Raw genomic sequence first — 16122 nt, 5'->3', positions numbered from 1 at the left:
CCTTTTCGACTGCGAGCATCTCCAAGGCATTGATGTGGAAATGCTTGTCCCGGGTCGACCACCTGTCCTTGACAACCAGGTCGAGCAGGTGGGCGCCCCAGCCTTTCAGGGAAGCATCGGTTGTCAAAGTCAATTGTGGCTGAGGTTGATGAAAGGGCATCCCAATGCAGACGTTGCGGCCGTCCAGCCACCATCTCAGTGAAGCGGCCACCGGTCTCAGTACCATGAGCCACTTGGACGGAGGGTCCTCCATCGGAGAGAAGGCTGAGAGGAACCAGGACTGCAGTGGTCGGAGGCGAAGCCTTGCCCACGGTGTCATGAACGTCGTTGACGCCATGTGGCCCAGAGCCACTTGGACGTCTCTGGCCCTCACCCTTCTGTGAGAGATGCAAGGCCTCAGTGATGCCACCAACACCTGGAAACGGTCCGGAGGGAGAAAGGCGGAGCATCTTTCGGAGTCGAGGATGTCTCCGATGAACTTGGCCTGCCTGGTCGGAGTGAAGTGAGACTTCTCTTCGTTGACGACCAGTCCGAGGGAGTCCAAAAGGTGCAAGGCGAATGAGACTGCCTCTCGGAGCTCCTGCTGTGAGTCGGCGGCAAACAACCAGTCATCCAGGTACGGGAAGATTCTGTAGCCCTTCTGATGAAGGTATGCCACCACTGGTGCCTTGCACTTCGTGAAGACCCTCGGAGCCGTGGCAAGGCCAAAGGGGAGCACGCTGTAGTGGTAAGCGGTGGAGTTGACGGCGAAGGCGAGGAATCTCCGGTGGGACTCCCGAATTCCGATGTGGAAGTAGGCATCCTTCAAGTCGACCGTCGCGAACCACAGGCCCTGGTGGAGAAGCAGCAGAATAGAAGCCAAGGTTAACCGGCGGTATTCAAGGAAAAAGTTCAGCTCCCTCAAGTCCGAGATGGGTCTGATGTCCCCATCCGCCTTCGGTACCGTGAAGTACCTGGAGAAAAAAGCCCTGGAGCATTGTTCGAGCGGTAAAGGGGAGATTGCCCCCTTGTCCAGCAAAGTGCGCACTTCGTCGAGAAGGGTGTCCGAGGGGTGAGTGGACATGAAGGCTCCGGTTGGAGGGAGCTCCTGGAACTCGAGGGCATAACCCCTACGGACGATGTTGAGGACCCACAAGTCGGATGTAATGGAGGGCCAGGTGGTGACAAAGGGCCTCAAAATGTCCAAAAAGAAAAAAGGAGAGACGAAGTGCGCTGCAACCCTTCAGGCTCTCTTCTTCCCCTGGTCGGTGTCCTGCCGGCAGGACTTTCGGTACCGGGAAGGAAAGTTGCGATGGCCAGAGGAGGAGGAGGACTGAGAGGGGTACCGGCGTCTCTGAGAGCCCTGCTGCTGAGGTTGCCGGTCTTGTTGGAAGGCCCCCTGTGACCGACCTTGTGGCTGCCACGGGCGCTGCCTCTTTCTGAAGGGCGAGATGGGAGCCGATGACATCCCGTGCTTCTTCGCCGCCGCCTTCATTCTGAACTTGCGGTTCAGGCGCTCGTTGGTCTCAGCGTGGAAGAGGCCGCTACCATCCAGGGGCATGTCCTCTATGGCTGACTTGATGTTGGCATTGAGGTCTGAACCCCTCAGCCACACATGCCGACGCAGAGCCAACGACGCCGACATCGCCCGTCCCGCACAGTCAGCCACGTTTCTGGAGGCGGTGATGAGCCAGGTGCCGATCGAATGGGCCTCATCACGGATCTCTACCAGGCGTCGCTGGGTTTCGTCTGGGACGTGTGGCGAGATCCCCTCCATGAGGGTCTGGATGTACGCCCCCATGCAGGCGTTATAGTTGATGGCCTTGACTGCGAGGGCTGCCGCCGAGTAGGCCTTCTTGGCCAGGCCATCAACCTTCTTTGCTTCCCGGTCGACTGGGGAAGTTGTCTGTTTGGGGACGAAGCCCTGCTGAGCCCCCTCTACGATCGCCGAGTTCTGCTTGGGGTGTTCGGCCAACCAAGAGCAACTCGACGGGGAGATCCGGTAGAGGGACTCGATCTTCCTGGACGACCCGACGAGGGAAGGTGGCGCATCCCACGACCTCCGGACAATGGACTCAAGGGAGGGCATCAGCGGGATGGAGGGAGGCGTGGGCACCCAGCCATGCACCCGACGTTCCACAGGATCCTGAGCCTCCTCCTCGGTGTAGGAGAGCTCAATGTCCAGGGCCCTTGCCATCTTAATGATGTGCTCGTTAAACGAGCGCACATCATCTGTCGGGGAGGAAGGCTCCAGGTGTTGCATCCGCTGCGGAGACGCCTGGACGGAGGTATTGTCGTCGTCCGAGGGCTTCCCCGACGGCAGCAAGGGCTCCCCCTCGGAGTCGGTGTCCGAGGTAAGCGGGATGTCTGGGACCCTGACTCAAGTTGCTGAACGCGCTGGGATCTGCAGGGCCGATGGCTCTGTCGGGGAGCGGCGTGGCGCAGAGGCTGAGGCCGTCGCATGGGAAGGAGCAGGCTCGTCATCTTGGGGGGCCACCGGGCGCAGGTTGAGCCGGGTGAACTCCCTGAAGGCAGTCTCCCTCGGCACTGACATGTAGTATCTCCCAGATTCGGCGTCAAAAAACATGTCAATGTCCCTCTCCATCGGCTCGTCGACCTCCGAATGGATAGAAGGCGGAGGTGACGGTCTCCGAGGGAGCTCAGCTGCTTCCGCATCGGCACGGGCAAAGTCGACCATCGACGGCAGCATTGTGTCCAGGAGAGCGGCTGCATGCGAGGCGGAGGAGCCATCAGGGTGCGAAGAGGCTGGTGTTGGAGCCTTCTTCATCGGGGAGCGTTGCTTGTGGGAAGCGCGCTCCTTTCCCTTCGGGGAGACCTCCGACCCGGTGTGGTCCTTGGAGGGCTTGGACCTCTTTGGTGCGGAGCCTTCAGATGCCTCCTTGTGGTGCCTCTTCTTAAACGACCGTGGCGTCTCGGCCCGATCCTCGGGGGGGAAGAAAGGGTTGTCCAGCAGGTCTAGCAGGACATCGGCTCCCGTGAATTGAGGCTTAGATGTCTTCGCCTTTTCCACCGGTGCAGCCTTTCCCAAAGAGGATGCCCCCGTCTCGGGCAGCTTGGAGGCGTGTCGAGATGCCTTCGACAACGCCTTGGAGGACAGAGTCGGGACCGACGAGGCCTCCACGCGATCCTTCCGCACGAGCCCTCTGGGGACGGCTTCCTCCTGGATTTCGCCCTGGGCTCAGTACCCTCAGTCCCCGACTGCTTGTGGGGGCGCTTGGAGGGCTTGTCGGTGGCACTGGGTTTATCTGAACCACAGGCCACATTGGTGGTGGTGGACAATCCTGCCATCGACGGGGCAGACACCACGCTGGACACACTCGCCCAGGAAGATGAGGCAGGTGGCGGGGCCGAAGGAGCCGATGATGGATGGGGGCCTCCCTCCTGGACCTTGCCCAGAGCAATGGCCGAAGTCAGCCGGGACTCACAGTTCTTGCAAGCCTGGGATGAGAGGGACTTGCAGAGCAGGCAAGCCTTCGTATCATGGTCCTTGCCCAAGCAAAGGAGGCAGGAGGAGTGCGGGTCCTGAATGGGCACCTTGCCCCCACAGACATCATATTTCTTAAATGGAGCAGGCATTTTCCGAAGTCAACAAGTTGAAAGGGGAAGTCCAGAAACGAGGTCAACAGTCCGAGAGTTCAAAGTTACCAGGGGCGGGAGACAAAGAATGGTCAAGAGACGGTCCGAGGTCAAAAGTGAAAGTGATTCCGATTGCAAGCTAAAGCGAGTGAAGTTCCCTGAAGCAGCTAGCGCGGCGGAAAAAAGGAACTGGGGAAAGAGCGGGAAGGTAGGAACCTTATAACGGGTGGGCGGAGTTACCGCCAAAAAGTTTCTATATGTTGCAAAGTAAACTTTGCCCAGTGATTCCAGAAGTTTCCGAACAGCACTGCGCAGGCGCAATGAAACCCATTTGTATGATTCGCAGAGACCACGAAGAAGAATTTTTGTTACATTTTTGGCTCCCCTTCAAACACTGTAGGCCCAGGAGAGGCATTTTTCCCCAAAAGGAAGCAACCCTGTTGTGAACTCTAAAATGGCCTGGGCTGCATCTGCACAGCAGAAATAATGCTGCTGGACACTGGTTTAACTCCCATGGCTAATGCTATGGGAGTTAAACAACAAACTACAAATCCCAGGATTCCATAGCATTGGGTCATGGCAGTTAAAGCACTGTCAAATGGTAGTATTTCTGCAGTGCAGATGCAGCCCAGATAATTTCCTGTTAAACAAAAAAGCTGTCTACTGGGCTTAAAATGGCCCAGAAAGGGCCAAAATCATGGCAAATTTGCCCCCATGGCCCCTAGAAGGCCATCTGGGAACAATTACAACATTAAGGGGATGGGAGAGCAGTGTGGTCTTCCAAGATCCCCTGGAGGCCAAATGTAGCTCCCTATACCCCAACACGTCCCCTGTCCCCCCCCCCCCCCCCCCACCGGTAAACAATACTTACTCTTCTGGAAGAACTGGATTTTCATTTAGGGTAAGTTTTCCCTGAATACCATGACACAGTTCAGGTGGCATGTCTACTTGCTGTCGGAGAATAAGAAAATCCTGATCAGTTTACCCAGACTGCACTCATGACACATGCAGAAACCATTGGAACAAATCTGGCATACCTGGTTTTCACCAGACTTGTATTGTTCAAGGATGAAGTCGTGAATCGGATGATGTTTCCCAACAAAAAGAACATCACCGCCAAGACTATTTCTTCTCTCTAGATAAGGCAGTAGAATGATAACACTTCATAAATGCACATGTTTAAGAGGCAGAAAATGTACAGAAATAGCCCCATATAGTTTATTATTTGCATTTCTGTAACAAACTAAAACATTCTCTTTATTGGCCTATTGTGTATTTAAGGCTACACAAAATTGTTCCCTTAATATGTGCCCAACTTATTATTCAATGATAAGATGAAAGTATCAGCTTGTTCTTTCACAACTGCTAAGTAAACAACCATTTAGTGGCATCAGTAACATTTGAGCATAAAGTAGTCTCTGTCAACTTAATTTAACAAGCTGTTAACACAACACTTTACTTACAAGACATCAGGCACCATGCGGCTGCAAATTATGCACAGGATTCCTGATTTAAAAAGGGGATTGTATCCCATTTGTGTCAACAAGATCCACATCCTCTAATCCTAACTGTAGGATCTGGGGATATTTAGCCTTGAGAAGAGAAAGTTAAGGGGTGATATGATAGCCCTGTTTAAATACTTTGAAGGGGTGTCATATTGAGGAGGCAGCTAGCTTGTTTTCTGCTGCTCCAGAGACTAGGATCCGGAGCAATAGATGCAAGCTACAGGAAAAGAGATTCCACCTCAACATTAGGAGGAACATCCTGATAGTAAGGGCTGTTTGACAGTGGAACAAACTCCCTCGGAGTGTAGTGGAGTCTTCTTCTTTAGAGGTCTTTAAGCAGAGGCTGGATGGCCATCTGTCGGGGATGCTTTGATTTAGATTTCCTGCATGGCAGGGGGTTGGACTGGATGGCGCTTGCGGTCTCTTCCAACTCTATGATTCTATCTCTGGTCAGGAATCCCAAGAAAGTTATCTCCTAGCTCCACCTATGCAAACCCCATTTCTTGCAGCTTGCACAACATACCAGTAAAGCATAGACAACACATAGAGAACTTTCCACATCACCATTCTGTTCTGTCTGCTGTTAGCACCTGCCTTACTTATAGCCTTCCCTGATGCCTTAGCTTCATTTCAGAACATGAAATAGAGGTGCTTCAGGCTTGCATAGTTTTCTAATTTTTTTTTAGAAAAAATCAGGCTCTAGGACTAAATTACTATTGAAAGGAAATGTGAATGGTTCAATTTTCACCTAAAAAAGCAAAATTATCAAATGCCATTTAACAATTAAATGAGCAGAAATATCTTTTCAAAGATACAAGAAACAAAGGTTCATTTCCCATCATGTTTTGAATGAAACATTTTATAGACTTGGTTACATGATTCAAAATACAAAAAAGGATAGCCAGCTCAAAGTGCAAGACATCAGGGCTAATGAGGGGATGGTATTTTCATTCTATAGATGGAATACTAAAAGGCCAAGGACACAGACTGCTAGATGTTCAGCACTCCATGTCACTTATGATCAAAACAAAAGCAAAATGATGTGGAATAGAAAGACAGATTTGGGTTTAATGTTAGGAGAAACGTATCATTCCTAAAAGCTTCCTTTATCAGAAACAGGGCCAGTCCTCCCATTGGGGCTTATTGATTAGGCAGAGGGAGACAAGCAGTCTATTTGGGATATCACAGGACAGAAACAAATGGTTGGTTATTTCCTTTGCATTTTTCTTGCTAGGGAATGAGAGAGGTAGTAGTAAGATATTCTGTCTTGTGTACCAAGATAATTTGGCCAGTTCTGGATGCTATACAGCTTGACTTAACTGAGCACGAGTGCTATTTGCTTTTTTGTCTTAGGCAGAAAAATGTCTCAGGACAACACTGGCTAAAAGGATTATACAAGCTTTTATTCCGTACTTTCTTCAGGAGTGAGATCAGGATACACCTCTGCCAGTGCAGCTCTCAGACGACGTTCATCAACAAATGGCAAAAGAGCAACACCTGCAGAAAAAAAATGATACGTTTCCACATTTTCATTTTGTCAGCACCAAGAAGAAAATTAAAAGGCACACAAAAGACTTTGGCAAGATTAAGGCAAAGCTTTTCCATTAATTTCAAGAGAAGAGGGAGATGAGCCCATGTTTCGGTCTCCTGCTGAAATCAATGAAATCTAACCCTTCTCCTGCAAGAAGAATATTTTCTGTCTTGCCCCGCCCCTGGCAAGAACTTTGCAATGATCAAACACTCTATTCACTACCAGTTTAGCAACCTTTTACTAAGTGAATATTTCTGAAGAAGAATATAGATCTGTAAGTAGGCTTTTCTTTGGGCACTGTGTAACAACATGATTAATCTGTCACCCTCAACTACTCTTTTATCCAAAGAGTCAGTACTTAGATATTGAGTAATTTTTTTTCATGACAGAATCTAACATTATTTTCAAATGTGAGTGCATGTGTTCTGTCTATTTCTCTGTGAAGTACAGAGGGACAGCTCAGGTATTCCTCCTGCCACTGTCCTGATTACTGTATCTTCTGCTTATCCACCTTGCCGCCCTTTTGCATCTGCCTCCTTCTGTTCTCACCTCCCTCCAATCTTTCTCACCATTGTCGCCTGCCTAAGAACCATATATTTAAAGCTACTTTGCTAGTCGTGGAGGATTAGGGCATTTGAAAATACAGTTCTCCAGTCCCAGACAATGCCCATGCCTGGTTCAGAGGGACTGATGAAATTAATGTATGCTCCTCCTTGAACCTAGACCATATGTTTGTTCTTCCTTTTTCTTGCTCATTAAAATAAAATACAACAAAATAGAATTATTCTAGAGAAGTGGTAGCAAGTCACGTTATGGAATAAAATCTTCATTCATTCCTATATTGCCCTGTAATAATAGCCAGTTTGTGTAACTTAAAACCATTTCAATAATCTACTGAGGAAAAAAAATACTTTTATGACCACAGACAATTTACCTTGCCAAGCATATTTCTTTCCATTCAAATCAATAGCAAAGTCTTCAGGGTAGAAGTCAATTATACTTGATTCCTATTTTAATCAAAGATTACAGTTATTCAGGTTTGTATACCACTGGATAAAGCTATGTGCTAACTTCTTCTCAAAATCATTATGAAGAACATGCTGAAATGAACAATGCTTTGCTGTCAATTACCAAACTCTAATGCAATACCGGTGTCTAAATTTTGAATGTTTGAAGTGCAAGACTAGAGCATTTTCCTAAACTTCAAACTCTTCAAGTAGACCCAGTGACTCAATGAACCTTCATTTCCATCTATAAACTTTCCTGCCTGGATCCATTCTCTCTGCTTGCTTTGGGCATCTGCTCCATGCTATGTCTTGGACAGAATGAGGCAAAGTCAGAAGAGCCATTGAACACACCCCAGATCCTGTTCCACTGTCTACTATAGGTAGAAGAAATTGAGTCCTGATATGGACAGGCACACTTTGGCATCAAACAGATGGCCCAAAAGGGCCACTGTGGTGCCAATCTGGAGGGCAGGATGTGCAAAGGAAGCATGCCCCCAGATCATACAGAGGCCGCGCATGGGGCCGCATAATGTGACCCAAAATCTGGCCGAAAAACGAGTGGTTTCTTACTGCTCCTTTTCACGGCCCATACAGGACTGTGGCAGTGTCCACCTTCGAGACCGCAGTCCCACAGCAATTGGGGTGGGAGCGGCCTCTGGCCACTCCTTCTGCCCTGTCTGCTTCACCCCTATGCCAAGTTTCTGCTTCCAATGGACAGAGTAAGAATAGGCACATTGTTCAGAAAAGTATTTAAATGTTAAGAGAATTGGGGAAAAACAAAAACATTTAAATCTTGCACATATGAAAAGGGAGTGGGGGGAAAAAGTCAAATAAGACAACTTCCTTACCGGATCAGTCATAAGTTTCCGCCAAGTTGGTGGGAGGAAGTTACCACTGGCTGCTGGAAAGACTCCCATAAGTTGTTCAAGTGGTTTGAACTGCCAGAAATAAAGAACAATAGCAGGAACTGCTGTAAAACTCCAGTAATAATGGCCCAATGTTGTTCTTGTTCACTTTTGCAAGTGCAATGAGACTTTCTTCTTCTCTGCTCATTCAGTGCTACCTGAAAACCTACTCCAGAGGCATTTTTAGAGCAAAGGAGCAGACTCTGAGGGTTCAAAGAAGGCTACATGCATGTGGAAATCATGCCACTCCTAATTCCACTGACAAAACCATTTTCATCAGTGGAGCAATGATTTGGGATCTTGACCTATGAATTACTATAATGAAACATAACAATTCTTACCGGTTTTGTTCCCTTTTCGAAGTCTGAGCACAAGTCAGCAATCCCTTCAAAGTCTGAAGCAAATGGTGCATAATGGAAAGGATAATACCATTTCCAGGAGGCACATCCCTAGTTTGCAAAATGGAAGAAATATTCACATCACACAAAGAAGATACAATAGCTCCTCACACAGCTCTGTACAGCGCTATATAAATAAACATAATAATGGAAGACATCTTGTTACTGCTGAACAGCAACTCTTGAGCATGATTGTGACTAATCTAAAGGAATTACTAGAAAACTTTGAATGCATGCTACTAAGTGTCAAAGGGTATAAATTAAAATCTGATCACTGCTAAAGAAAATTCTAGTGGCACATCTTTTCAAATATTGTGAATATGCCAGGTGTCTAAAACTTTCTGGAAAGAGATGATAAGGAAAGAAAAGACTGGCAATGAAGCTCCTTACAATCTCTGAATGAACAGTTGACTAGGGATGTCAAAAATATTTGAATATTTGCTTGTTCTTGCTGGAAAAGGGTGCCTTGATGTGTTAGACTGTTAAAAATGTTACTTTTTTTGTCCTCAGTTCTTTTTCATTTTTGATATTTTTGGTCCACACTGTAAAAAAAAACTTTTTTCTTTTCTTTCTTTCATCTGGTATGCAGATGAAATTTCACAAAGTTGCAAAATAAGAAAAATCCTCCAAAAAGTGCATGTTTGTAAAGAGGACATTTGTAATGTTTAATTTTTGTATGCAAGAAAGAATTAAAGATTTGCATCCCTACAAATTTTCAGCTTACTTGAAAGAGACAGTGCCAGCAGACCAGGTGGAATTAGTGATTTGAATTGTACTGATTTTTAAAAATGACTTAGGGATGAAACAGAACGACAGAAGGGGCAGCTTGAAGCCACCCCTTATGAAGACAGATTGGGGCCGTGGTGAACACATGTCATTTCGGCTATTTCCCAAGCCGAAAAAGAAGCGGAAAAGATACTCTCTTTTTTCAGCCAGGGAAAGAGCGGCTTTTCCTGCGCCACTACAGCCCAAACCCAGCTTCCAGATGTTGTGGTGATGTGCGGCATGTAAAAACCACACTGCAGTGTTCTTGAAGTTGTCATCCGGGCGGCTGCTAAACTTCCGGGCAGCGTGGGAGTGTTCAACATATAAACGCTGTGCTCCCAAGCCTCCCGGATTGTGGCTTTTACAGACGGTCTGTTTTGCCCCTTGGATGTGGTTTCTAAGTGGCTGATAATGGCTTTTCTTTTTTGAGAAGGGGTTTGAACCCTGGTCTCCAGTCACAGTCCAATGGTCAAACCACTACATCATGCTGGCCCAACAAAATATTCATGACCTTGATTACATTACTTCAGGGCTCTTTGTGTTGGGCAGCTCATGCAAACATTTAAGTTGTTGGGGAATATGGCCTAGCAAGGTTTTGACTGCGGCTATTATTCATCAGCACCCACCACTGTTGAGCAGCCTCCATAAGGAGTTCTGCCAGGATCTTCCTTTTAGTGGACAATTAAGATGGTTTTATTCCGTCATATTTTGCTAAGCGTTTTCTCTTCTACTTCACTTTAATTAGTGCTATTTTAATGCTTTAATGGCTTCATTTGTTTTGTTGCCTTTATTTTTAAACTGTGACTTTGAGTTGATTTTTGTAGCAAATATACTAAAATAAATAAATAAACAAAAATAAAATAAAACTGAAGCACCTGGAAAACCTGAATCATTGACCATAATGCTTCATTCCAGTTATAGAATGTATCCCATTCCATATTAACATTCCAAGTTGTAAAAAACCCCAGTGATATCAGATTTAATTTTATGAATAGTAAAAACAAAATTTAACTAAACATCAGTTCAAAGTGAGCAATGATTTTGGTCTAAACTGAAGCTAACACCTCAGCAAAAGTCCATGCCATGATAGGATGCAATAAACGTTTGTCTAGACATCATTCATTTCTAGAGGCTATAGTGAATCCTAAAGTTTCAGAATTCCCACAACAGAACTGGGCTAGTTCCAGAGAGTGATAGCTGACCTTCATTTACACTGCTGTTACAAGATTTATTTTCTACTAAGTCTATCAGTTAAAGTAAAGAATTGTGGCCTAACTCAGAGGTGGACAACTGTCACGATTTTGGGGAAGGGGAAACCATGGGCCTTGCATGTCTCCTGAATTTGGGTTGGGAGGTGGCCAAATGTTTTGTTTGTTTATTGCACTTATATTCTGTTTGTTTCTCAAAATGGGATCAAAAGTGGCTTACAATAGTTTTAAAAACATAACCAGTTAAAACACTGATTACAAAAGTTAAAAGAGAATTAAATATCAGTATAATAATAATAATAATAATAATAATAATAATATTAAAACATGGTTGAACAGTTAAAAACACTTAAAACATAGTTACAACATATTTTCATTAAAGGATCAAAATTTTTAAAAATCCAACATGCCACATTATACAATTCCATTTTTATTAATATTTACTGGTATATAAGGTCAGTTCATTAATTGGATTTATGCCCTGCCTTTCCCTTGGGATTGGCTTCTGTTTAATTTTCTGTTATTTCAAAACGCCTCTACTGGTCCTGAAGTGGCCTCCACCCACAAAAGCAAAAACAACAAAAAATAATCATGGTGAAGGGGTCATTTCTTTGCTGAAAGAGAAAATTTTGGATGACGTGGGGGCAGTGTCTCAGAAATGGCCTTGGGGCTGGATGCCGCCCACAGGCTGCACTTTCCCCTAACATGGTCTAACAACTAGAGTAGACACATTAATAAACAGACCTTACAAAAGTGTTGATTACCAAGTTCTCATTGATTAAGTGGGTCTACTTTAATTTGAACCAAAATTTACGTTTTGACCAAAATCATATCTGTGCACTTTGTATTACTAATGCCTATTTTCCATACTCACACGGGGTAAGACCACGATTGACCCAGGACCATGGTGATCGCACAGCACCCTCTCAAAGCGGGCCATCACTGTGGTCCCAAGTGGGCCACTGGCAGCAGCAGTTTTTTACCACTCCTTTTTCCAGTGGCTTTGGGCTGCCTTTGGCAACTTTGGAGAGGCTTCTGGCTGCTTCGGGGACGTGCGTCATCTGAACTTCACACCCCCAAAGTGGCCAGAAGCCACTCCTTTTAGCCCATCTGTTTTGGGTCACAGTTTCCTTGGCTTGATCTCAATCCATTTTGTGGCCTATGTTTTGCTTAAGGGGGGTGGGTGGGTACAAAACTACTTTTACAAAATCAGATATATCAATCATGTACAATTGCCAGGGCCAGCCTTTTAGGCAACAGAGATATTGAACCCCTCTTTACAGCACCTTTGATCCTTCTTCAATCATAAGGCAGGCAAGCAAACAATGTTCACTGGAATTACTGACTACAGGTAAAACACATGGTCAATCTTTAAAAAAAATGTATTCTAACCAAATGAATAGAGAAATACCTGGTAATAATATCGGAGAACCCAGCAAAGCCCTTCCACATAAGACTGCACAACTTTATGACGAAATTTTTTATCAGAGACATCAACATCAAATTTGTTCTTGTAATAGCGCTGTTTCCAGCCAGCTTCCCATAACCTGTAGAACAATTCCATTTTTGTTGATATTTAGATAAGGTCAATTTATAGGATGCACTATTTACATTTAAAAATTAGTTTAATACAAAAGTAACAAGAACTTAAATTCTGTTGCTCGGTTGACCTCACTAGACCTTAAGTGATAATTAGCCTAATATTTTCTTCACAACTTCTCCCTTCTACTCTTTAGCAAAAATAATGAATCAATACAATACCTTCAAAAATTGAGCTTTCAAACTTTTTCTTGCTACTATAGCCTCTTGAAACCTCAGAAACATCTTCTTCTGGGACCATTTGAGGTGGAAACAAAGTCCACCTATCCCCACTTGAAGTAGGGGCATATACAAACAAGCATTCTAGATACTAGCTAGCAATCTTTGCTTTTCTTTGAAGCTCATTCAGCCACATTGGGAAGCTTGGACAACCTATCTCTCAAGCCTAAACTAACTCGGTCGTCCATTCTATGAATTGCAACCATGAGCTCTTTAAAGGAAATAAGAGAGGGTCAGGTTTTGCTTGTCATATTTTTGTTGTTATTTGCCACCAACTTATTGCAATCCTATGAATGACTGACCTTCAGGAGTTACAACTCCCCTGCTTAGGTCTTGCAAACTCAGGGCTGTGGATTCCTTGATATAATCAATCTACCTGTAATGTCCATAATTATGTTTTCCAGTGAGTAGCATGAAAAGTATGGCAGCCTGTATATAGTTATGCTCGCTTCTATTGAGAGTTCAGCCTTGATTTGCTTTAGGACCCATTGATTTGTCTTTTTAGCAGTCCACAATATAAAAAACAAAAACAAAAACCTTTTCCAGCACCACATTTCAAATACTCTGATCTTCTTCTTGTTGTGTTTTTCAGTCTCTAGCTTTCACACCCATACACAGAAATTTCTGTCAATGTCACAAGCAAAACCTGACCTTCTATTATTTCCTCTAAACAGCACATGTTTGCACTTCACAGAATGTACTGCTAAATTAGTTTAGGCTTGAGATATAGGTTGTCCAGGCTGCCCATGGCTGCCTGAGTTTCACATTGTTGCGATGATTCTTGTTAAAAAAAGTTTTATAAAAATAATAACTTTAAAAATTAAATAAATACAGTGGACCCTTGGCATCTGCTGGATTTGGTCCCAGAAACCCTGTCCCCTCCCCAATGGAAACCAAAATCAGTGCACGTTCCAAGTCCCATTGTACACAATGGCATAGTAAAATGGCATCCCTTATACAAAATGGCAAAATCAAGGTTTTCTTTTGGGATATGGACAGGTTGCTTACCTGTAACAGTATTTCTTCGAGTGGTCATCTGCGAATACATACAAATGGGTTTCACTGCGCCTGCGCAGTGCTGCTCGGAACCTACTGGAATCACTGGGCAAAGTTTACTTTGCAACATATAGAAACTTTTTGGCGGTAACTCCGCCCACCCGTTATAAGGCCCCTGCCTTCCCGCTCTTTCCCCAGTTCCTTTTTTCCGCCGCGCTAGCTGCTTGAAGGAACTTCGCTCGCTTCACTAGCTCTTTGGAATCACTGCACTGCAGGTGCAGTAAAACCCATTTGTATGATTCGCAGAGACCACGAAGAAGAAATAAATATACTCATCCCTCCACATTTGCTAGGGTTAGGGGCGCAGGACATCCATGAATGTGAAAAAACAGCAAACAACAAAAACACTCTGTATTTACATGAAGGAACACCTCTCTACAAATTTCTAGGTTTTCCAGCGCAACTCTGTAGTCAACATCTGCCAGACACTGACCATAGAATTGCGCTGGAGGAGCTAAAAATTCTTAGTGGATTGTTCTCTCTGGGAATCTCTTGGTCCTTCAGCGCGACTTTTGGTTAAAGTTAACCACAGGGTTGCACTGGAGGACCTAAATATTCCTAGATAGAACATGTTAATAAAATCTGTGAAAAATCAAATCCGCAAAAGTTAAAGCTGCAAATGTGGTGGGAGAGTGTATTTGAACATTTTCAAGCTATGGATGTTTGAATCTGTAGATACGGAATCCATGGATACAGAGGTTGAATACATGTTCTACTCTATATCATGTAGAAACTAGGGTAAGACTCAAAGGAGGTGTGAAAATTGGAATAAGGAACATAATAATTTAAGATACTTAGATGGCACCATATTACTTGTACAAAACAACAAAGACCTAGGATAACTATCAAATACAGATAAACATTAAGAAAACAAAAATAATGATCACAGATTATTTAAATAGCTTTAAAGTGGGTAATGCAGACACAGAAATAGTTAAAAAGATTTTGTTATTAAGCTCATGCATTAAACAAAATGGAAACTGTAGCCAAGAAATCAGAGTACGATTTAACACTTTGAATGGCAGCTATGATGAAACAAGATCCTCAAGTGTAATGATATATCAGTAGGTATCAAAATCAGAAGCACCCACACCATACAGAGAAATTTAACACCTACTTTGAGTATTATCCTAGTTTCCACATGATATAAAACACACTGTCAGAAGTCTATATCTACAGCTTCTGCATCCACAGATTCAAACATCCATGGCTTGAAAATATTCCAATCTATATATCACAAATGCAAACCCTAATTTTGCCATTTCATGTAAGAGATGCCATTTTACTATGCCATTGTATATAATGGGACTTGAGCATTCAAGGATTTTGGTATCTATTGGGGGGGGGGGGGGGGCGTGTCCTGGAACCAAACCCAGCGGATGCCAAGGGCCTACTGTATTTATTTTATTTTATTTTAAAATTATTAAATTTATAAAACGGTTTTTAAAAAAAGAAACATCATCTCAACATACTGATTTTGACATATAAAACAAAATTTACCATTACAGTCAGTCCTTCCCTTATACGGGGCTCCGTTCCCGCCCCCCAATGAATAAAGGGAAACCTGAGTATTCATGCGCCCCATTGAAAACAATGGAGCACACGCCACAAGCATGTACACCATTCTGAAAGCCGCATAAGGGAAGCCCTTGTACGGCGTGGGCTGACTGTATTAACTTTACCATTATTAACTTTCTACCCTTCAGATGTTGGTTCCATTTGTTCTGTTACTTATTTTTCTTGATAAACAATTCCTTGTCCTTCCGCTATTTATGATCTAATATATACTACATGTACTATATATTATTATAAATACATATATTACTCCCTCCCTAACTGTCATCTTTCGGCCTCTGAGGGAGAGAGTAGGCTGGCCCAGTTCCATCAGGGGCTAGCCTGAAGAAGAAGAGCCCTCCCTCCGGTCTATCTGCCTTGGTCCAGGACTCAGAGGGAGAGAAGAATGCTGGACCTGATTCCCTCCCCCCTCACCATTCCCTTCTCCTTTTGTGTCGTGTCTTTTAGATTGTAAGCCTGTGGGCAGGGAACTGTCTGTTATCCCCTCTATTGTAAACCGCTCGGATTCCCAGTGATTGGGCGGTATATAAATAAAACCTATTATTATTATTATTATTATTATTATTATTATTATTATATATTACGTGCTTATTTTTCTTCTGTACATGAAACAAATATAATATAAACAATAAATATAACATATATTACATTACCATACATAAATAATTTTCCTCTAGTCTTCTGAACCTATCACGCATAAAGTCCCCCATAGTTCTCTTGAAAATATGACTAAACAGTTCGTTTTTCTTGAAGTTTCAGTGCTCTTTCCTTAATCAAA

At 44.2% G+C, this 16122-nt stretch overlaps 2 protein-coding genes across 2 annotated transcripts in view; one reads left to right on the top strand and one right to left on the bottom strand.

The window, feature by feature from the left end:
* The window catches only part of LOC149316829 (thrombomodulin-like), a 902913-nt gene that overhangs the window by 707332 nt on the left and 179459 nt on the right, over positions 1 to 16122 (top strand). The gene's annotated exons all lie outside the window — the stretch shown is intronic.
* XRN2 (5'-3' exoribonuclease 2) overlaps positions 1 to 16122 on the bottom strand; it is a 98219-nt gene that overhangs the window by 34761 nt on the left and 47336 nt on the right. The window contains exons 17-23 of the mRNA XM_089516363.1: positions 12307 to 12442; positions 8866 to 8973; positions 8468 to 8557; positions 7547 to 7619; positions 6495 to 6578; positions 4614 to 4711; positions 4448 to 4527 (exon numbers count right to left, since the gene is read on the bottom strand). Of these exons, the coding sequence (XP_089372489.1) occupies positions 4448 to 4527; positions 4614 to 4711; positions 6495 to 6578; positions 7547 to 7619; positions 8468 to 8557; positions 8866 to 8973; positions 12307 to 12442 (669 nt within the window). The remainder of the gene's footprint in view (positions 1 to 4447; positions 4528 to 4613; positions 4712 to 6494; positions 6579 to 7546; positions 7620 to 8467; positions 8558 to 8865; positions 8974 to 12306; positions 12443 to 16122) is intronic.

This window comes from Sceloporus occidentalis, unplaced genomic scaffold (genome assembly GCF_023333645.1).
Source record: "Sceloporus occidentalis isolate IW3139 unplaced genomic scaffold, rSceOcc1.0.p SCAF_3, whole genome shotgun sequence".
Classification (NCBI taxonomy): Eukaryota; Metazoa; Chordata; class Lepidosauria; order Squamata; family Phrynosomatidae; genus Sceloporus; species Sceloporus occidentalis.
The sequence above is the reverse complement of the archived record's forward strand: the minus strand, read 5'-3'. Positions and strand labels throughout refer to the sequence as shown.